The sequence below is a fragment of the Poecilia mexicana genome, unplaced genomic scaffold (genome assembly GCF_051168715.1).
Source record: "Poecilia mexicana isolate PSO_F unplaced genomic scaffold, ASM5116871v1 scaffold_18, whole genome shotgun sequence".
In the NCBI taxonomy this organism is placed as follows: domain Eukaryota; kingdom Metazoa; phylum Chordata; class Actinopteri; order Cyprinodontiformes; family Poeciliidae; genus Poecilia; species Poecilia mexicana.
In genome coordinates, this window is record NW_028263387.1 from 26,054,160 (window position 1) to 26,078,159 (window position 24,000).

The following is a 24,000-nucleotide window of genomic DNA, read 5'->3' on the forward strand; positions in this document are numbered from 1 at the left end:
TGCTTTGCTAAGTTAGTTGCTGATTAGCAGGTTGGGACTAAAACTTCTTTGCTTTGCGCAGAAACAACAGAGGTAAAGCGACGTTGCATGGAATACCAAACCACTGTGCAGACGTCAGAATCAGACATGCATTCTCATCCCTGAGCAGATTTAATTTTTTCACAGCAACAACAACAATGCTGGCCACAAAATACACGAGGAGAGCTGCAAGGATGGCCATGATGGTCTGGAAAGCTTTCCTCTTGGCTTTGTCTGCCTTCTCTTTTTTACCCGGACCTGGATCAATCAGAACATAAAGAACCGAGACGCTGCAGAAAGAAATGCTTGTTATTGAGACAGCAAACAAGCAGAAATATGCAGCATAAGGCATCTCAGGGTGAAAGAGAGCTACAAGCCCAACCCATCCGAAACTGATCAGCCAAGCACAGACGATGCTGATGTTCCTGATCCTGATCCCAGTGGACTGAGTCAGCCCCCTGTAGGTGATGGGGTGAACAACGGCCAGGTAGCGATCCACGCATGTCAGGATGTGAAGAACTATTTCTCCAGGAAAAGCAATGCTGGCTGCATAAACCCCCAAAAGTGAAACGTTAGCGATGTGAGCGTAGAGGCCAGTGAGGTAAAAAATGGCTGCAAATCCAAAAACGAGCTGCAAGGCGGCAGAGTTGTAGATGAAGAGATCAGAGTGGCTGGTTTTAGTGGCGCGCCGCCGCCGGAAACCCAAGCAGAGGACGAAGATGGAGACCGGAACAGCACACAGGAACCGGATGACCATGAAGGCCACGGAGAATAACTCTGCACTTTTATAAGAGTCACAGCTGTACATCATGTTGAAGTATCCGCCCGACGCGTTGCTGGACATTTTGGTTTTCAAGTCTGTGAGCTTAAAACAGAAAACAGGAAAAGTATGAGAGATGGCAGAATATAACTATGAATCCACTGAGAGCTGAAGTCATCGTTTGATTTGACCAGGTTTCACTTTGAACAGCAGGAAGAGACGCAACGTTTGGAGGGAGATCAGATTAGGGTGATGGCAGTGAGGCCTTCCAACAACAGAGATTTCTATCTCATCACAAAACATGAATGGACAAAAGTGGAAACATGGAAAAAAAACATTTTAGCAACAGTGAGAAATGTTGCCATAATAAACACTTTCTAAGAAGGATAAAGGAAATATTAACATGTTAGTTGAGATAATATATAAATAAAATGTTTTTCTAAAATGTCTGCCCCTTGTGTGTTATATTATTACATAGAATATATTTTTCTCATGAAAGTGAGGATGTGACGAAGCTGCACTTTATTTCTACAGAACTGGACAAACAGCTTGGACAATTTCACTGGATTCTGTTTCCTGATTTATTTCTGTCTCTCCTGAAGTTTTTAGTAAATTTTTATTTCCTGTATTTCTCCTGTGAAAAACAGGTGATAGGTTCTATAAAATACTTTACAAGGTTGTAAAGAAACATTGTTACATTTTTAACTAAGCAAAATGAGACTTTTCTAGTTTTTAATTTCACATAATGACTGTAGTGGAGATAAAGGTTATTTTAACCCTCAGAAACTAGATCAATGTTATAAATGGTGGACTGTAAACCAACAATAGTGGCGCCGCATCCCATCATGCAGTGTAACGGCTGCTGAAGCTGCACCAAAATAAAACCCACGTTGTCTAACCTGCATTCAGGATTACAGTCATATTTAAAAGTGAATGAAGTGTAAGCAGGAACCCACCTTGTGTCTCGTGCAGCTGCAGATGTAGCTGCTTCTCACCAGCACCGACACAAAGACAGAAATGTTTTTGCATGAATACAAATCCTGCTGTCAAAGCAAAGAGACATTTATCAGAATACAAATGGCAAACTTTAACCTCATTTCAGATTGCATTAAAAAAAGAAAATCCTTTCAACTTATGTTATTATCAGAGCTTCTAGTTACGTATTAAAGTGCAATAAAATGATTTTTCTGCTGCTTACATTGTGAATTACTGAAATATTTTTCACAATGAGGCTGTTCATTGTTAATGTATTTCTCCAACACAATTCAAATGAGTCATAAACGGAGGCTGGAGGCAGCCTGGTCAGTTTCTAAAATACATTTATCTATTTGCATTTGTTTGTCAAGAGATCCTGATTTATGTTTGAAGTTATTTTTCAGTACATTTTAATTGTTTTTCAATGAAAATTAGACACTAAATGCCTTCCATACAGACGGCACATTTAATCAGTTCAGCAGGACAATATTATACAGCTGGAAATAGAAAGTTTATTCCTCAGATTAATGTTTGTGATTTTTTCAATTTAAACTTGTAACCGTCCTTAATTTGAATTATTTGCTATAATTTTACATTCATGTGATTTAGCAGGTGGTGACCTAAACTAAAGTTTTAGATTATTTTGTCATTATTCAGATCCATTTGTTGACATATTAGGCTTTATTATTATCATTTTGATAAGAAATGTACAATAAGAAAAAGCAGCATGATGTGTGTGTGTGTGTGTGTGTGTGTGTGTGTGTGTGTGTGTGTGTGTGTGTGTGTGTGTGTGTGGGGGTGTGTGTGTGTGTGTGTGTGTGGGGGTGTGTGTGTGTGTGTAGGTGTGTGCGCGTGTGTGTGTGTGTGTGTGTGTGTGTGTGTGTGTGTGTTTGTGTGTGTGTGTGTGTATGTGTGTGTGTGTGTGGGGGTGTGTGTGTGTGTGTGTGTGTGTGTGTGGGGGGGGGGGTGTGTGTGTAGGTGGGTGTGTGTGTGTGTGTGTGTGTGTGTGTGTGTGTGTGTGTGTGTGTGTGCTGTAGGGGTGTGTGTGTAGGTGTGTGCGCGTGTGTGTGTGTGTGTGTGTGTGTGTGTGTGTGTGTGTGTGTGTGTGTGTGTGTGTGTGTGTGTGTGTGAAGCGCCTTCACTTTCAGTTCTGTGTTAAATGCTGCTATGAGTGCAGAGTCTGTGTCCATTGGGAAAAACCAGAACAAAGTTTGACATTAACCTTAAATCATGTCAAACTTTGAGGTCTTTCAAAATGAGTAATAGTCTTTGTTGTGGAAATATGCAAAGCAACTTTATTGGCTTTTCATTTAGTGAACTTTGAATATAACCACAGAGATGATAAATAGAATATATCTCCTTTAACCAATCAGTTAAAAACAGGGATGTCAGCTGGAGGCACTTTTCAGTTCTGCAAAACAAATAAAACATAACTTACACAAATTCAATACTTAGTTTGTTAATTTAAATTTATTTAGTTATAAAAGCAGAAAATAAACACATCGTCTTCAGGGCAGTGAAAATAATCAATTTGACAGAAATAAAAAACATTTCAGTAACAAACTAATTTAAATATGAATCACATGGATAAGAATGTAAAAAGCACTTTTTTCTGTGTATCCAAAACTAATTAGACACTTAAAGATGTAATAAAATGTAAGATTGTGCCATCATATTTCAGCAAGGCTAATAAAGATATTAAGCAAACATAACATATTGTCATGTTGGACATATCGCTCAGCAGATATTAAATATTTGTTTTATCAATTTTATTTTCATCTGTGATACACTTTTCATACAGTCAAAAATTTAAAAAGTACATTAAAGATGTGAAAAACAGAATATATTTGACACACAGAAATGATCAACTAGCATCAGCTGTTTAAGCTCCAAGCAACAACAAAGAAAACATTCAAATAACAAAAAGTTTGAATTCTGACAGAGAACAGAGATGCATCAGGACTGGAGCATCATTAATAATCTGCACAAATGCAGTACGGTCACCTGTTTATGTTGACATTTTAATTCTCACTGCGCCTTATTTGAGCCAAACAATCAACAAAAGAAGCTGTGATGAAGCCTGGCTGGGACAAAGTCCTACAGTAAAGTCCATGTCAACAGCAAGCACATACACACACACACACACACACACACACACACACACACACACACACACACCTGACATAACTCTTTGGTTTCAGCTCAAACCGGCGCGGTTCGTCGTGGTGAACACACACCGTGTTCCTGCCTCAGTTGTCATTTCCACAGCCTGTAACTTTCAGCGCCAAACATTTTCCCGGTTCAGATTTTCAAACAGCTGCGGCTAACTTTATAACTTTACCCAGTCTGCATACTTATTAAATCTTTGCTAAAACTAAAATTTGAATGTCCTGCAAACTGATTGTTTTGCAAATCAAATGTTTCCACTTTGGAACCTGATTGATGCTCTAATTAAATCCATCAATAACTTGATTATCCCTTCAGTCCCTTTAACACAGCAGAACCTTTTTCAGTGATTCGGTCTGAATGTTTTCTACTGTTTTATTTAGATTAAGTTCACAGTCACAGAGGATTTGTTCCTGGGATCAAACTCATCCATCATTTCATGCAACAGGCTGACATGAAATGACCTGCAAACAAAAACTGCTGCCATTCAAATCAGATCAATCTGCATGTATCTGTGCTTGTGAGTCAAGACTGATGCAAAAATCCAATTTGCTTGCAGAATAGAGTTTAGCCACACAATTATTTTTGCAATATGCAAAGTCAGAGTCGAGGAGCCATTTGTCACCTGGACAGAGTAAAACACACATAAACTACAACTATTTTGTATTGACTAAATACAGAGGAGGTCTGCTGCAGGAGATGAGCCACAAAAGGAAACAGCTGAGAAAGTCAGTACAGTTTAATTATTACATAATTATTATCAGTGTTTTAATCTGTCAAAGCTGAATTATTAAACCTGACAGTTGCCGTCCGCTGCATCTTTTTTGTTTGATGACTTTATCTGTCTTGTGGAAACAAGATAATTTTCTCCAGATAATTCCTTCATAATTAGTAGGGAAAAATGTATTTTTCAAAAATGTGCTGAAAACGACAATGATGTCTCTCCTTAATTAAGTTTAATTATTCTCTTTTTTCTGGGTTCATGTAGCTTCGGTCCGTAGCAACAGGCAGTGGATCAGCTGTTACCAGCAGCACCACTACCAAAATATTTATTTCTACATGATCAAAAAAGCTTCACATTTCCATGTTGATCATTACAGACAGAAACATGTTATTTCTCAGCAGTGAGTTCATTGTGTGTAACTTAATTGCTCACATTTTCCAACACAGAAATAATAAATATATTGAAAACTGTGGTTGAGGCTGCAAAACGTATGTCATAATGGTTTTTCTCCAATAATCAAACATGTCTGCCGATCATTTGGAATATGATTATTGTTGATTGTAAAATCTTTGCATAAACATTCAGGAGGTTTGGAGTCAGAAAATTATCCCTAAATTAGTGAAAATACCAAACTCATGCTGCCACATCAAGCTTTCTATAGTTAGTTTACATAATTATTTTCCTTACACCACTTTTCATTATACTTTCAATATATTTAAGACTTTGCAACCTTTCAATGTTTTTTTTTTGTGAGGTCATTTCTTACTAAGTTGTTTATGTTACAGTGATTTTTATGCTTTTTGCTCTCAGATTGGTGGAAATGTCTGCAAACAGCTCAAACTCTTCTGAATTAGGGATCAGCTCTTGCGTAAACTCCAGAGTTGGAATCCTAATCTTCACAAGCTTCACCGTCACCAACATCTTCTTCATCCCGCTGTTCCTCCTCATCTTACACTCGGGCTGGCAGCGATGGAGGAAGCAGCGCTGCGTTGCCACGGCGACCCAGACGAGCCACTCTGACGTCTTCACGTACAACGTGATCCTGCTGGAGCTGCTCAGCATCTTGGCCTGCGGCCTTTACTGCTGCGGCGCCTTGGTGAGCAGCAGAGGTCTGCTGACCGTGGCGCAGGCCATGTTCTCCTTCACGTCGCCCGGACAGTCTCTGTTTCATGTCCTCACTTGCGTGGAGCGTTTCGTGGCGGTGGTCCATCCCGTCACGTACCGCAGTCTGAGACATTCTGGCGGGATCAGGAACATCAGCTCCGGATGCGTCTGGCTGCTGTGCTTCGCGGCGTTGATCCAGAATCAGTGGCTTCGTGGTTCTGCCCTCTTCATCATACAGACGTGTGTCTTGGTTTCCTTCTTGGCTCTCGTCTCTTTCTGCAGCGTCTCGGTTCTTTACGTTCTGATTCATTCCGGGCCGAGGAAGGAAGCCAAGGTCAAGTCCAGTGTTGACCAGTCAAAGCGAAGGGCTTTCCACACCATCGTGGCCATCATGGGGGCGCTGTGGTTGAGGTTTGTGGGCGTCCTCTTCACCAGCCTGCTGACGGATCCCAGACATGCGGACAGTCGCTGTAAGATCCAGTCAGCTGCTGCCTGGCTGACAGTGCCGGGAAGTCTGGTGTTGCCTTTACTGTTTCTACACCGAGCAGGAAAACTGAGCATCTGTAAACACCGAGTCTGAATGAGATCTGCTCTGAATCATTACTTCACTTATTCATCACTGAGTTAGGACCCTTTCTCTCTAAAACAGTCACTTCAATCTGATTTTGGTTTCTTTTAATCATTTTCTGTGAAAATATTAGAAAAACTAATTGATATTTTCTTTGCAATTTGGTAAATAATTTCATCTTTTTATGTGCATATCTGTAAAAAAAGTATTTAATCTTATTTGTTGTACAGAGTCACTTTTTTCATGTTTGTAAACCAATAAACTCCCTTCTTGTATGGTGTCCCTCAGGGTTCAGTTCTTGGTCTCATTTGATTATTTTAAGCTCAGTTCATTTGCAGGTCAAACTCAGTTCATATCCATTAAAATAATGTAATATAAATCATAATCCAGCTGCATTTACATGTCTCCTGTTTTCCCTCTGCGCTAAACACTTTGGTTTGAATAAACATCTTTCAATGTCTGCAAGTCATTTAAAACTAATATGCTCTTAAAATAACATTTATATTTCAGGAAATATATAAAATATTAGTGGACTTCATCAGTTCAAAGACACATTTATAATCTGATGAATTAATTTTATGTGTTTTTGTCAGATATTTTGCTCTTTTGTTGCCATAAGCTAGAAGATTGGTCAAAAAGTAGCAAAACAACAACAGTGTTTAAAGTATTAGACATAGAATACTAAATATTCACATTGACGTACCGAAGGAGCTCTGCACCATTATCTGATTTACTTGGTGAGGAAAAGGCTGAAAATAATCTGTACATTTTATTCTCAGTAAATCATGTTTTTGTGATGCAACATGCAAAAGCATCAAGTGACGTGAAGTCAGTGTGTTCACACAGGCAGAGGCAGGTGACAGCGGTACGTCTGTTCACACACCTGCAGCACAGCTGAGACAGCGCTATTCACAAGGTCAGTGATATGTCTGGTAGTTTTGTGTGTTTTAAAAAGGGAATTACTAAGATTCACATTAACTCTGGCTCATTTTATAAACGTAAATTACACAAAACTACCAAGATAGATAGATATTTCTGAGTTAATTTCTTATTGTGTCCTTTCTTCCTCTCCATGGGTTCTTATCATCTTTTAACACAGTAACTATGTCAGTGAACTCATCAGCCTCCAACCACAGCCTCCTGGCCGTCGACTGTGCCACCACAGGAGTTGGAGTTCTGGTCAGCTCTGCTTTGACTTCCACTAAGGTCATCCTCATCCTCCCTCTCTGCACCTTCATCCTCTACCTGGGGTATCAAAGATGGCGCCTGCACCAGTCCTTTTCAACATCCAGCCACTCTGACCTCTTCACCTACCACCAGGCTGCCATGGAGCTCATCTGGGTCTTTGGGTTTGTTTGCTACTTTTCAGGAGAAAAGATTAAAAACTTGGCTCTGATGAAAGCAGGGCTGTGTGTTACCACTCTCACTCTATGGGGAGAGATAAGCTTCCATAACCTCACCTGTATAGACTGGTACCTGGCTGTTGTTCACCCCATCACCTATGTGGGCCTGAGGAGTTCTTATGGACTCAGGCTGAGAAACATCAGCATTTCGTGTGTTTGGCTGCTGTGCTTTGCAGCAACGTCCATTTATGGAACTGTAAACACTCACAACGCCAACTTTACTGTGTTCGGCTTTTTGCCTGTTTCCACTCTTCTCACATCTTTCTGCAGCGTCTCCGTTCTTTGGACTCTGATTCGTCCAGGACCGGCCGATGGAGGCAGAGAAAAGAGGCAGGTTGGCCAGTCAAAGCAGAGAGCTTTACAAACCATCATGGCCATATCCAGCATCCAGTGGCTGTGGTTCATTGGGTACCTTCTTGCCACTGCCTTTGAAACGTCTCCCCTGATAGATAAAACCTTTAGCTGCATTTTCTATGTTAGTGTCGGCTGGTTTAATTTACCCAACAGTTTGGTTCTCCCTCTGCTGTACCTCCACAGAGCAGGAAAGTTGTCGTGTTGTTTTTGTGGCCATAAGTGACGAGATTTCTGCAAGAGAGAGAACTTCCAAAAAGTTTCCATAAACAGGCGGATTAGTCACTAAATACGATCGGTTTGAATCAAGGGGTGAAGAAGTAGGTGCAAAAAACAAGGACTATAGAAATACTCAGTTCAAACAAGTTTGGTTTTCCATCAATCAATCAAATTTTATTTGTATAACACATTTCAGCAGCAAGGCATTTCAAATGCTTTACATAAAATAAAAACAGCATGTGACAGTGAATAAACAATTAGAAAGACAAAGAGAATTTTTTAAAGAAAAAGAAAAAAGATTAAAAAAGATAAAAACATTAACAGTTCAGTTCAACCTTTAGCGATGACTCTAACGACTCTTTATCCATTCCTGACGCGTTTGCAAAACTTTCTCATTTATTTTGAAGTCTCTGATTCTTATGTTTAATGAAAAACATGCTTTTACTGTTTTCTGTGAATTATTTGACGACAGCAGCTTTCATAACTTAGATTGTTCATAAATGTTTTCTGTTGATTTTATTTAGTTGTGAATTCAGAGTGTGGGGAATATTTTATTTTTAATTACTAATATTATTAGTTCAGATGTTTAAAGAAGAGGAGGAGGTTAAGTCATATTACCATTATTTTCCACTACTGGATTTTATTTTATTTTTTCAAGTCGTGTCCAGTGAATGTGTTTATATTTGTAAATATTGCTGTACTGAACAGAACTTTGCAATGCAATAGGTACTAAACTGCTTCTTTAACAAACTGTAAAAATAAAGTTTTACTTTATTTTCAAAATTGTTGGATAATCCATTTAATTTATGTCATCTATATTGTCTTATGTGAACCTAAAGTTATTATCTGATGCTGCATTTAGACTCTAAGGTGAACCCAACTGTTTGTGCTATTATCTCTACATGTGGCAACAATATGGAGAGAAAAACATCATGTCAGAAACCAGCAAACTTCTTTAGACAGTCAAGTTTATTCTGTTAGTCAGAAAACAGAAACAAAGACACCAAAACTGGTTTAGAATATTTTATTTGCTGTTTGTTACTTTACAAAGTTAAACGCATAGGTCAGTTTTTCTGATCTTAAATAAAACATGGTTAGATATAGAAAAAGTAAAAAAAAATAATAGTGCATGTAATAATAATTAAAGAGTTATTATTCATTTACTTACTATTTTAAGTTTTTAGATATCGACAAATAGAAATAGATGCACTAGACACAAAAAACTCATGATTTTAGTGGGGAGTCCACATAGAAAACCAAATTTCTGACAAAGTTAAAATAACAATCGGCTTAAATGTAGCATAAAAAGTCAATGAAAACTAGATTATGACTCCAGGTGACTGAAATATGATAAAAACTATATAATACAAGACTAAAACTAAATTATTTGATGATTGGTAAGTTTAAATTTTTATGTTGTGTTTTTTTAGCTCTGATGTTCAAACAAATGTTACTGTAGCTTTAACTGTTATTGCAATAAATACTACAAACTACTGAAACATTTTAAGTTGATAGTTTTGCAGATTATTCAGTGTAACTGTTAGCATTTGGTCAACAAGCCAGAGAACGTAGTCATGTGATCCTCAGCCGGACTCTGATGTGTGTTTGCATCCTGGTAGTTTCCCGTTTCTGTGCAGAAACAGAAGCGGTAACACCAAAGAGGTGGGCAGGTTGAAAAACGTTTGTGAAGCTCGTATTACACACTGGAGACTGTCACCGGTCTGGAGTGAGGAGCTCACCATTAGGCAAGCCAGATTCCCTGCAAATTTCAAAAGCAGCACCCCCATAATGATGACAATAGTGCTGAAAGCCTTTCTCTTTACGGGGTCGACCTGAGCCCTGTCAGCACCCCCCGCCCCGGGCGCCGGTCGGACCAGAACGCACAGAACCGACACGCTGCAGAAACACACTGTAGCTACACAGAGCAGCGACGCACAGGCTGGCACTATGCTGATCTGAGGGTGTTTGATCAGAGCTTCTACTGAGAACATGTTTGCACAGCACAGCAGAAAAATCACCGCAGTGCAAATGTTTCTGACACGGAGTCCACCTCTCTGCCTTAGCCTTATGTAGGTGATGGGAAAAACTACGGCCTGGTAGCGATCCAGGCAGATCATGACCGGCAAAAACATCTGTGCGCCCCAGGAAAACGAAAAAATACAAATACCCCAAAACATCAACTCCATAAGGTGGAGAACGGTGCTGAAAATGTGAAGGACGGCTCCAAATATTCCAATCAGCTCCGTGGCGGCCATGATGTAGGTGTAGTAGTCGAAGTGGCTCATGAACGATGCTGAGGAACGTCGTTGTTGTTTCCCCTGCTGATAACCCCAGCAGAGAACTGAGGTGGAGAGGGGCAGCAGGAGGAGGATGTGGAGAAAGGTGTAGCCGAAGTAAATGTAGACAGCAGAGATGGAGTGGAAGCACATGTCAAAAAACATAAAGCTGGGAGAGTCAACCAAAGGAGGGAAGGAGCCATTGGTAGACGAGGAGTCAGTCATGTTCCCACAGCTGAGGCCAAAGGAAACATGAAAAGAAACACAAGTTATCTGTTTTCAGAGCCACGACTGAACAAATCACAGCTCTGCTTTAGTCTCCTGAGCCGCATGCTGCATGCTCTCTGCAACTTCACATGTTAGACTTGGAAATGTTGGAAGCATTTGGAAATAATATTTAAGGAAAGGACATTTTCAATGGCTCCTCACAAAGTCTGTTGTTCACACTTGCTAATGCTAAACACACTAAATCACTAATCCAAAGAAAAACCGGCACAGGGTCTTCAGATCTGTGATGAATAGTCAACAAAGTATTTCAATATGGGTCACAGAAAGTCAAACATAAACATGCCTACCTGCAATGAGCTTTACTCCAAATTTAGAGCGAACATATAATATGTGCTTGTCAGTAGTAAATGAAAAATAAAATAAAAAATTACTGTGAAAGATCCATAAAAACAGACAAAATGTAACTTCTGATTGTAAAAACTTGAAGAATATCAGTTGATTTGAAAAAAATTCTTCAAATTTAATTTAGATACAGCCAAAAACCTTGAATATAATGCATATTACTGGTGAATATTTAAAATAAAAAAAATAAAGCCACATGCATTCATTTTAATAAATTACTTTAGAGTTCATTTATAAATATGTACATTTTCAATGCACAGCTTTTTGGATTCACTAGATAAAAAAACAGCGGTTCATAAACATTCAATGTTAAATATGTTTCAAAGATAAGTGGAATAAAAAAAAGTAAAATCTTCGGTTGGGTCTGTTAGTGCTTTAAATGTTTGATTAACATTCACCACTCTGATCCAAACTCACCGTTCAAAACGTCGCTCCATGTTCCAACGCCGTCTCTGCCTTCAAAGTCTCTGTGGTGTTTTTAGACTTGTATGCAAAATATATTGTTGAAGAATGAAAAAAATATCACCTGGGTCATATTTCTGCAAAGTCATAGATAGGGGAAGGCGTAGAGAACCATCAATAACATGCTCAATAAATTGGTCACGCAGTAACACTTCAGCATTAGGGATGTCACAGCTGCCATTAAACTCATCAGTGCAAGAAAAAATTATGTTACATGATTATTTTTATTTTATTTTTCTATTTTGATCTTAAATTAATTGATATGTCTTTATGTATATTTCTAATTTCGAGAGTTGGCATCTGTTGTAATTAATTTTACTGCAGTACCAGAAAGCCACCAGTAGGAGGCAGCGTCGTAATCGCTCCAGAGTCTGGAGGGGAGCAAACTCCAACCTCTCCACCTGTTGGGCACCAGCATTGGAAGAAGATGTGGATTGAAGAGAAAGAGGCTGAGAACTTGGAACAGGTGCAGCAGAAACCTGTTTCCGTCTCAATTTTTCATTTTCTGCCTTCAACTGCAAAATTACCTCCCATAACAGCCAGCAGGCCGTGCTGTGCCAAGCGGGGTCTGATACACACACATCGTCTTACAACAGGGATAAATGTTGTGGTGATGTCAGGGTGCAGCCATGTGACGAGATAAAATAGACAGAGAAACAAAAAGAGTCCTTTTGTCCATAACAGAGTGTTCCTCATGAATTTCTTGTAACATTTCTTGTCTATAAAAAGACGAGATTCATAGTTTCTTTTATGAAGGACATTTTAGTTCCAATAGTCTTTTTGTTTTCCACAATGTAACATCAGTTCTCTTTTTCTATTTTTTGTATTTATGTTTGTCCTTAACTTGATCTTTTTTAGCACATTACCTCCACTTTACACCAAACTAACTTTTAGCCACATAAACAGACGTTTTTATTCTATTAGCTTATAAATATGTAATCACATCTCTAATTAGTCAAATCACAGACTGTTACCCGTCGGTTCGTCTTGTTGCTCCTCCTCCCTGGTTTCCTCTTCGTCTCTTCATGTCTCTGGTTTGGGTTTATTTTTATTCCCTGGACTTGTTTTTTGTTGTTGTTGTTGTTGTTGTTGTAAGTCAGATTTTCATTAAATCTACAACAGATCTTTTCCATCTCCTGCCTGCTACATCTGGGTCCAAACTTCAACCAACACATCATGACAGACGGTGGTAATCAAGCCACTCTGTCCATCATGGTCAGTTTGGAATGAATATCTGTCATGTAAACATCTGAATATAAATAAAAATATTTTTTTAAGAACCACAACAAAGCCTAACCTTGTTACAAAATAAAATAGGCAAAATATTTGCTGGACATGGTGCATATTGTAGATCTAGACGACCAGATATTCCTGAATTGGTCAGCATGCTTTTTCATCTGTCTGCCATGTTGGACTAAACTACATTTTCTTTGACTTGCAGTGGATTTTCAGTGGTCTGTTGTTGTCTGTGTGCATTTACAAAATAGCAAAAGAAAAGAATCATGGGTGATAAAAAAAGATCTGTGTCTTTTATGAAAAGAATCACATCAGTTAAAATTTTACCATGTTTCTTTTAAATGTGTTTTAAAAATCATTTTACATGTTTCTTTAGAACAATGAGTTGTTAAAGTTCCTTTGTATGCAGATGACAGTGCAGATCAGTGTCCGTCCTGTGATTGGACAGATCAGTGTCCGTCCTGTGATTGGACTGATCAGTGTCCGTCCTGTAATTGGACAGATCAGTGTCCGTCCTGTGATTGGACAGATCAGTGATTGGTGGCTTCCTGTCCAGCAGGAAGTTGTGAACAGAGTTTAAAAGTTGCTGCTGGACTGCAGACATTCACAGGAAGCTGGACCAGCAATGGCTTTGCTGAAGGTTCTGCTGCTGCTGGGGCTGGGTGAGTTGGACACACTGGAGACATTGGAGACACTGGAGACACTGGAGACACTTCCACTGGTTCCAGAGAGGCTGCTGCTCTCTGTGACTCTTAAACTTCTCTCTGATTCTGTTCCAGACTGAAACTTCTTTGCATGTAAACTGTGATGCTTTTTATCCTTCTTGTTCCAGCAGCCATGTTTGCTCTTGATTTCTGAGTAAAGTCCTCCTTTTTCTCCTTCAGGCGTTTCAGTGAACTCAGATGTTTCTCTGCAGAAGAGAATCATTGGAGGTAATGACTGTCATGTCACCGACCGTCCTTATCATGTTCGGCTGTCGAGCAGAAAGGGAACTTCATCGACTCTGTGTGGAGGAACTCTGATCCACGCTGAGTGGGTCCTGACTGCAGCTCACTGCTGGGAGTCGGAGCCAGGGTGGTAGGAAAGAAATATTAAAACTGTTTTTCTGCAAATAACCAGGTTTTCTGTGAGTTAATTACTGTCTTACCTTTTCTGCAGGACTAATGTAGTAATATCTAAAGTTCATCCACGGACTGCTACACAGGAGACTCAGGTAATCCGAGACGATCCTGTGATTTATACTGACCACGGCCGACAGCATGACATCATGTTGCTGAAGCTTCGGAGGCCAGTAACAGGCGTCCCACTTGCTCTGCTACCAAAATGCAAGAATCGCCTTAAGAAGTAAGTCAGTCTCTGATCAAAAACATGACTTCAAGGTTTCTGTCTCCACTCCTCCAGGCCTGCTGCCTCTGCTTCAGCACTCCTGGGTCAGGTAATCAGGGCACCAGCAGAACCAGAACCTGTTCAGCTCCGTTGTGTTGGACCAGACACTCTTGTGTCAGAGAATGAAGTCCTTCATGGCTGTGTTGTAGTACTCAAGATTGGTCTTGGTCTTAAGACCATTTTTTGATGGTCTCGGTCTCGTCTCGGACTCGACCGCATTTGGTCTTGGTCTTGTCTCGGTCTTGGGCGCTGAGGACTCGGCATTTTATTTCAAGACCAGTCGAGACAGCAATTGTGAAAATATCACTAAACGTACAGCATACTGTCCAGTTTATTTGTTAACATCTTTGTTTTCGGTGGATGCAAAACGCACCGATTAAAATCTAAGCATTATGTTTCTATTACTCCCCCTCCCTCCCCACCTTTCACTCGCACACGGCGCTCTGAGACATGCGCAGTGGTTTCCTCTCAGCGGCAGAAGATGTCTGTCTAATAGTCAGTAATAGAATATTGCTGCATAAATCATAAGAAATCCGATGGCCACAGCTAACTCAGCATCGCTTCGCTTTCACAGACGGTGGAGACAACGTCTAACTTTTTTCGTCACTTAGAAAAGTAGCTCAAAGAAGGTAAGATCCGTTAACGTGATGTTAGCAAAGCTAGCTGTACAGAGACACATAAGCATTTGTGATGGAAAAACATCACTCACTGCGCTGAATTATTGTGCGGAGGTGTTGACTGACTTGTCGCATATATAGGACAACGCTATGTCCAAAAGTCTGCAATATAGTGAGGTGACATTCAGAAACAGTCGATTCTTCTCCACGGCTACTTACTTATTAGATAGGACTGGAGTGTCACTGAGAGTCATTGTTCTATCAGATTAACATACACTGTCAGAATAGCATACATGCAGTGAGTACCATGCCTGCATGCGCATTAAGAAGTCCAACCGTCAGAGGAGTTGTCAGTTCACCATACGCAACAAGTTATGATTAAAATAAGTCCTTAAATTGTTTTCAATGATAACTATATAGATATACATGCATTTTCATGGTTTCAAAGTGTATTTAAAGCAGGGTCTGGCTGCAGCTGGAGTCAGCTACAACACATGCCCATGTAAAACTCATTAACCTACTTAGCCACCATACAGGATGCCATAACTGTTAATAACAAAGTGTATGATGATCTATGTCATGATACTATATTGCTGATTAAATGAAATCTTATGGTAAAGATGTGTCTGACAGATATACCCGTGAGTTCATGCTAAGCGTATGACGATCTGACCTGACAGAACACCTGTTCTTTGTTCTTTTAATGCTCTGCGTACACTGCAGTAGCTATCATTATTTTATGTAATTATCTACGTTGACATAATTAACAAAAATTAAAAAAGAAATTTGTTAAGTTTTTAAATTAACAAATAACTAAAACACAAGAATGGAAGAGCATGCAGAGCACGCACATTGCTCTTTGATGTTTTTGTTCAAAGTGGCAGCTGTAATGTCTGCCATGGTGTCAGACTACCTGGCTTCATGTAGCAGGAGAGAGGGAGAGAACAGTCACGATGAGCATCTTATGCTTGGTTACTTCTGGCTTATTGCTCCTCTGCCAGTGTTCATAGTTGAACCTTATTTACCATTAAGGCATTGCCTCAATTGCTATGTTTAATGGTGCAGACACTGGTGGTTTTTGACATTAGCAATATGGGCAAATTCCCAGGGCTTTATCTTTATAGGGATGGCACGAGACCACCATGGATTGTAGCACAGAGATGGAATATTTAATATTGGTAAAATGTATTAAATATTTAATATCTAGGTGTTTTTATGGGAATATAGATCTTTCAGATCAATTTGAGAAGCAATTTTGATCATATTTTATTATTGTGCCATCTTGCACGTTCCGCTGGTCTTAGTCTTGACTCAGTCTCGACTTCCCTCGGTCTTGGTCTTGACTCGGTCTCGGACCCTAAAAGTCTTGGTCTTGTCTTGGTCTCGGGTTAGGTGGACTTGATCATAACACTGCTTAATGGATTTACTTTCTGTGCTTTCATTGTTCTTCATAACAATTACGGTTTTACATTGTTATCTTGTGTTTTGCATTTTCTTCTTCTTGTGTTTTAGAGGCCAGATAGTTCAGCTGGTAGGAGAGGGAGGAACGACAACCAGCCCCTGTAATAAGCGAGGTGAGAGAAATATTGAAGCTGTGAGAGTAAAATCTGTGTTTCTCTCTACAGAGAAGGTGGAGTGAAGAACATGTTTATGATTCTCATGTTTCTCTACAGTAACCAATGCTGGTATTTCAACACAACTTCAGTGTGTCAACATGAAAGTTGCTGCTGTTTCTCACTTTGACCCGACATGTGGGCATGTATTCCTCACTGAAGCACCGGACAAGGATATATGTCATGCAAGTTTGTTCAATAACTCTCTACAGTGATTACTAGACTTTTAAGTTTTACAATATAAATGAAGATATTGATAAAAAAAATTTCTACAGGGCGACTCTGGTTCAGGAGTGGAATTCGACGACAGGATTTATGGTGTGATTGCTGAATGTACAGGAGAATATGCATGTCAGATGCCAGCTAAAATCATGGATGTGTGTGAATACAAGGCCTGGATCAAAGAAACAACTGGGATTAATTAAAACAAACTATCATGAAATAAAATCCTCATCAAAATTCCTGTCAGATACAATTTTATAGTTGTATCTTCAGCTTGTAGAATTTGGATAAATAGTTTGTTTTTCTCACCTGACCTTGATCTCCCTAATGGAGCCTCCTCTGTTTCAGAAATGAAAAATAAATCAATAAATGAATGAAAAAGAAACATTTCCTGTCTGATCATCTTTACATTCTTTACTCTGTAGCTCTGGAGTTACTATTCCTGGTTTAGTCCTAGAAAACTTTAAAGTCCAAAGAGATACACAAAAATAATTAAGTAATATCCTAATAACTTAAAAATAATAACACTTTTAATGAAGATACAAAAGGAATAAAAAGGTAAATAACTAAAAACAGTCTAAATCTGGAATGTAAGAGGTTTTAAAAATATATTTTAAAAAATAAGTATAACTAATTAATGGTTGCCTCTGTTAGCCACAAATTTAACATGAAAAATGTATTGAATGTTGTATGATAAAGAAATTAATCCTGAGGAATTAATTATTAAAATAATCCATGACATTTTCTGGACAGATATTGGCAGCTGTTATAAGCAGAGAAATTCTAAAACTCACCAATTAAATTTTACATGTAATACTGGTGAATTAAACCTTTATTATTTAAAATAAGAAAATGAAATAAAGCCACATGCATTAATATTAACACTTCAGCATTCAGAATGTCACTTGCTACTCAACAGCTGCCATTAAACTCATCAATACAGGAGAAAATTCTGTTTTATTTTTCTATTTTGATCTTAAATTAATTGATATGTCTTTATGTATATTTCTAATTTCGAGAGTTGGCGTCTGTTGTAATTAATTTTACTGTAGTACCAGAAAGCCACCAGTAGGAGGCAGCGTCGTAATCGCTCCAGAGTCTGGAGGGGAGCAAACTCCAACCTCTCCACCTGTTGGGCACCAGCATTGGAAGAAGATGTGGATTGAAGAGAAAGAGGCTGAGAACTTGGAACAGGTGCAGCAGAAACCTGTTTCCGTCTCAATTTTTTCATTTTCTGCCTTCAACTGCAAAATTACCTCCCATAACATCCAGCAGGCCGTGCTGTGCCAAGCGGGGTCTGATACACACACATCGTCTTACAACAGGGATAAATGTTGTGGTGATGTCAGGGTGCAGCCATGTGATGAGATAAAATAGACAGAGAAACAAAAAGAGTCCTTTTGTCCATAACAGAGCGTTCCTCATGAATTTCTTGTAACATTTCTTGTCTATAAAAAGACGAGATTCATAGTTTCTTTTATGAAGGACATTTTAGTTCCAATAGTCTTTTTGTTTTCCACAATGTAACATCAGTTCTCTTTTTCTATTTTTGTATTCATGTTTGTCCTTAACTTGACCTTTTTTAGCACATTACCTCCACTTTACACCAAATTAGCTTTTAGCCACATAAACAGACATTTTTATTCTATTAGCTTATAAATATGTAATCACATCTCTAATTAGTCAAATCACAGACTGTTACCCGTCGGTTCGTCTTGTTGCTCCTCCTCCCTTAAAATGTGTATTCATCTCAGATTTTGATAAACCAGGCAGCTGAACACAAAGTATAACAAAATGATCAATTTCTCATCTTGGTCTTGATGAAGATGTGTTGCGTGAAGAAATCTTGCCAGAATCAATAACCAAGACGTTGTAGTTCACCCATTTTTCCCTCTGTGAACCATCCAGGACCGTTTACCAGTTTCAGGACCAACTAAAACCCCAGTGTCGTTACCTTGAGAAATAATGAGCTCTGGTTAAAACAGGCCTTAATGCCGAAAATGATCAAACATTAAACATCATAGAAACGGAGCAGGCAGAGCGACATTCACCGTCCAGCGCTGGGCTCCACTCAGCTCACCGTCAAGCTCACACCAAGTGAAGCAAAGGCTCAAGTTCAGTTTATCTCCTCCTCATCCTGCTCCCTCTGTAAGCTGTTGACCTGTTTTAATAACTTTTTGTTTTTGTGTGAGCGTCGCCAGTCTTAAATGCTGTGGTGATGTCAGCCATGTGAGCAGATAAAGCAGATAAAACACAGAGTCCTTTTGTCCATAACAGAGCGTTCCTTATGAATTTCTTGTAACAGACGTTTTGATTCTATTAGCAGATAAACATGTAATCACATCTCTAATAGTCAAATCACAGACTGTTACCCGTCGGTTCGTCTTGTTGCTCCTCCTCCCGGGTTTCCTCTTGGTCTCTTCATGTCTCTGGTTTGGGTTTATTTTTATTCCTTGGACTTGTTTTGTTGTTGTTGTTGTTGTTGTAACATAAATATTCATGAAGACGTATTCATGTTCTTGACAGGTGTTATGATTATGAAAGTGTCATGTCACTCTTATTCACCCCCCCTCAAATAAAGTGGTACCCAGATCTGTCTTTTATAAAAAGAATCACATCAGTTAAAATTTTGCCATGTTTCTTTTAAATGTGTTTTAAAAATCTGAATTGTTTTCATTTAATTAGATGACTTTCTGTGAGTTTTATTTATGTATTTACTTTTGTAATTTTGCATTTACAACAATGCTGTAATTTTGTTCTTTTTCCAAATAAAAAGAGAAAGCCCTTTTCTGTTTGTGTAGAGGGTCATTTTCACAGCTCATCAATATCAACATGATTTGGCTTCTGGGAACAAAGGCAGATTTGAATTCTTGCATATTTTAAACTGTTTTTTCTTGATGAAAAAAGTTCCTGTTTCATTGGCTGATTATTTAAGTTACAGAGGGGAAAACAGTTTGTTATTTGTGAAATAATCAGTCAATGGAACAAGAAAGTTTTTCAAGTTTCTTTAGAACAAAGAGTTGTTAAAGTTCCTTTGTATGCAGATAACAGCGCAGATCAGAGTCTGTCCTGTGATTGGACAGATCAGTGTCCGTCCTGTGATTGGACAGATCAGTGTCCGTCCTGTGATTGGACAGATCAGTGTCCGTCCTGTGATTGGACAGATCAGTGTCCGTCCTGTGATTGGACAGATCAGTGTCCGTCCTGTGATTGGACTGATCAGTGTCCGTCCTGTGATTGGACAGATCAGTGATTGGTGGCTTCCTGTCCAGCAGGAAGTTGTGAACAGAGTTTAAAAGTTGCTGCTGGACTGCAGACATTCACAGGAACCTGGACCAGCAATGGCTTTGCTGAAGGTTCTGCTGCTGCTGGGGCTGGGTGAGTTGGACACACTGGAGACACTGGAGACATTAGAGACACTGGAGACACTTCCACTGGTTCCAGAGAGGCTGCTGCTCTCAGTGACTCTTAAACTTCTCTCTGATTCTGTTCCAGACTGAAACTTCTTTGCATATAAACTGTGATGCTTTTTATCCTTCTTGTTCCAGCAGCCATGTTTGCTCTTGATTTCTGAGTAAAGTCCTCCTTTTTCTCCTTCAGGCGTTTCAGTGAACTCAGATGTTTCTCTGCATAAGAGAATCATTGGAGGTAATGACTGTCTTGCGAACGAGCATCTTTATTATGTTCGGCTGTTGAGCAGAAAGGGACCCACATTGACTCTGTGTGGAGGAACTCTGATCCACCCTGAGTGGGTCCTGACTGCAGCTCACTGCTGGGCGTCGGAGAATTTGTGGTAGAAAATAAATATTGAGACATTTTTATCTGCAAATTATCAGGTTTTCTGTGTATTGAGTTCATTACAGTCTCACCTTTTCTGCAGGTCTAACGTAGCAATATTTAAAGTTCATCCACGGGGGGCTATACAGGAGAATCGGTTAATCCGAGACGATCCTGTGATTTATACTGAAGAAGGCCGACAGCATGACATCATGTTGCTGAAGCTTCGGAGGCCAGTAACAGACGTCCCACCTGCTCTGCTACCAAGTTGCGAGGATCGCCTTCAGATGTAAGTCTGACATGAATTCAGGGTTTCTGTCTCCAGGCCTGCTGCCTCTGCTTCAGCACACCTGGGTCAGGTAATCAGGCCACCAGCAGAACCAGAACCTGTTCAGCTCAGGCGTGTTGGACCAGAGACACTCCTGTGTCAGAGGATGAACTCCTTCATGGATTTACTTTCTGTTCTTTCATTGTTCTCCATCTGTTTTACTTTGTTATCTTGTGTTTTACATTTTCTTCTTGTGTTTTAGAGGCCAGACAGTTCAGCTGATAGGAGAGGGAGCAACGGCAACCGGCCCCTGTAATAAGCGATGTGAGAGACATATTGAAGAGTAAAATCTGTTTCTGTCTCTACAGAGAAGGTGGAGTGAAGAACATGTTTATGATTCTCATGTTTCTCCACAGTAACCAGTGCTGATATTGCAACACAACTTCAGTGTGTCAACATGAAAGTTGCTGATGTTTCTCAGTTCGACCAGAAATGTGGGCACATATTCCTCACTGAAGCAAAGGACAAGGATGTATGTCATGTAAGTTTGTTTATTCAATAACTCTCAGTGATTATTAGACTTTTCGTTTTACAAGATCAATTAAAATGTTGATATATTGTTTTTCTACAGGGCGACTCTGGCTCAGCAGTTGTGTTTGACGGCAGGATTTATGGTGTGATTGTTGAATGTGCAGAAAACTATCCATGTCAGATGCCAGCTAAAATCATGGATGTGTGTGAATACAAGGCCTGGATCAAAGAAACAACTGGGATCGAATAAAACAAACTGAAATTCTCATTAAATTTCCTGTCAGATATGATTTTATAGTCCAAAGAGCTACACAAAAATAATGACATAATATCATAATAACTTAAAAAATAATCACACTTTTAATAAAGATACAAAGGAAATAAAAAGTTCAATAATTAAAAGCAGTCAAAATCTGGAATGTAAGAATTTTAAAGAAAATATTTAAAAAACAGGTAAAACTTCTGGTTGCCACAAATGGTTCCTCTATTGCAGTTAAAAAAGTGTCACTGTTAATTTTACATATTACCGTATTTTCCGCACTATAAGACGCACCTAAAAACCTTCAATTTCCTCAAAAGCCGACAGTGCGCCTTATAATCCGGTGCGCCTTATATATGGACCAATATTGAGCCACAACAGGTCCAGCAACAGACCTTACCACAGGGGCCCCGTTTCATTGGCTAATGCCCATTTTAGGTCACAGTGCAGCTACCACGTGCGTGACCGTCTCACAAACACAAGCTACAGTAGTAAACATATGCTAATGTACATTGTGGACCATCAAAACCATGAATGCCGACTTACCCAGCCTTGCAAGAACAATAGGCATCAGTGATCTTGTCCACAGCTATATTTATGCTGAGGGTGTGAGGATCTGCTGTTTTCCTCATCTATCGGTAGCTTTTAGCTGTGACACGCACAATGTTGGAGGCATCCAGTGGCTCAAACACCTTGATGTCGTCCAAAAAAGATGACATGAACTTGTTGGTTCCCCTGTCCATTGTCGTGGCTGATATGTTGTGAAAATCCGGCAGAAATGCTACGCTAATTAACTCAGATCGAAATGAAAGACGTCATGTTTACACAGACATGCAGTAGGCTGCTTACGTAGTTGGTCCACTACAGTAAGCAGCCGCCAACTTCTTTTTCCCCCGTAGAAGAAGTAGTGCGCGGTGCATGCTGGGATAGTTGTCAGAACACTGGTTTGTTAATAAAGTTTGATAATACATTTAAAGGGGGGGAGGGGCAGGGGAAGAGAGACAGAGACTGCAGCGGCAGCGTGTCGGTTGGTCTGTGTTACCCAGAAAGCAGTTGGGCATAATATCGCAACACCAACACCGTGAGTGAAACAACGGCTGGGCCAGCCTACTATATAAAGTACTCGGGGACCATTTCTTTATTAATGTGGATGTGTAATAATAGAGTATGAAGCGTCTATTCTATGCGCCTTATAATGCGGTGCGCCTAATGTATGAAAAAAGTCCTAAAATAGGCCATTCATTGAAGGTGCGCCTTATAATCCGGTGCGCCTTATAGTGCGGAAAATACGGTAGTTTAAACACCTTTTATAGGCTTACATAAAGCTATACAAAATAATGATCTTAAAAACATTAACAAAAATAAAAAGATTTCCTTTCACTGTTGAAATTAAAATCTAAATGATATTCTATGCAAAACTTCTCAGAAATTACAATTTGGTTTTCAAACGTTTAAATTTGTGCTACATAAATGTTGTAATAACATCTGGAAAAAAGTAAAAAGATGTTAGTGCTGCTAAAATATGTCATTAAATCCACCGTCATGTTTTTTACTGAAATGTTGAATCAAATTAAACCAAGGAGGTTTAGATCATCATGAATTCAATATTCACTGTTCAAATAGTATTAACAATTTGAACTCATTTCTATCCAACCGAGAATATTTCATTATGCTGTTATTAAATGATAAATGTTTCTAGAGTGGTGATTTTGTCATTTTATTCTTAGCTGAAAGTTTAAAATGTATAATTGTAAGATTAAAATAATAATCTTGTATGAAGATGAAGCATTTTTCATGCAGCAGTGGATTATTAGGGGATTAAAGTTATTATGCAGCATATCTTGTTTCTGAATTAATAAAACACATGTTATCAGTATCCACTGTCACAACTAGAAAATAAATGTCTGTGTCATGATTCCGGTTTGGGTGAGGTGAGGTAAGACGCAGGCAGGCCCAGGATGATGATGAAAATAATTAATTTTAATGAAAAGTCCAACAGAGACGGCACAGGGAACAGACTGACGACATCACACACGACGAGGATCCGACACAGACAAAGACAACAGGTGGGGTTAAATACACAGGGAAGGTAATCAGGGAACGGGATACAGCTGGGAGCAATCAACAGGGAAGACAGATTCACAGGGGAAACTGGACTAACAGAAAAACTACACAGATCCTAACAGTCTGATCAGATTGATACTCATGTTTTTCTGGTTACTGAAGAAAAAATGCATTTTCACTAAAACATATTTAGTTTTAAAAGCTGTTAAACTTATTAAAGAAACCGAAACCCTCATCGAACAGGTCATGTAGAAAACATGGATATGTTGGATGTATTCTGGTAAATTCAGTTTTGAACACATTTTCTAATAATTTAAACTTTAGAAATATTAAATGGACATTCAAACCTTTTCTGAAATCGGAGGAAGCTA

At 39.1% G+C, this 24,000-nt stretch overlaps 2 protein-coding genes across 2 annotated transcripts; both read left to right on the top strand.

The window, feature by feature from the left end:
* The first annotated feature begins 13,517 nt into the window (after positions 1-13,517).
* Positions 13,518-16,933, top strand: LOC106926818 (trypsin-like). The gene is made up of 6 exons (XM_088015213.1): positions 13,518-13,554; positions 13,777-13,969; positions 14,051-14,236; positions 16,408-16,469; positions 16,569-16,693; positions 16,784-16,933. Exons 1-6 carry the CDS (start codon positions 13,518-13,520, stop codon positions 16,931-16,933), a joined length of 753 nt encoding a protein of 250 aa, XP_087871339.1.
* Positions 16,934-20,047: 3,114 nt separating this feature from the next.
* On the top strand, positions 20,048-21,579 carry LOC106926816 (kallikrein 1-related peptidase b9-like). The gene is made up of 6 exons (XM_088015439.1): positions 20,048-20,108; positions 20,331-20,523; positions 20,611-20,796; positions 21,038-21,099; positions 21,192-21,316; positions 21,407-21,579. The coding sequence occupies exons 1-6, from the start codon at positions 20,072-20,074 to the stop codon at positions 21,554-21,556; spliced, it is 753 nt and encodes a 250-aa protein (XP_087871565.1). The 5' UTR covers positions 20,048-20,071; the 3' UTR covers positions 21,557-21,579.
* The last annotated feature ends 2,421 nt before the right edge of the window (positions 21,580-24,000 follow it).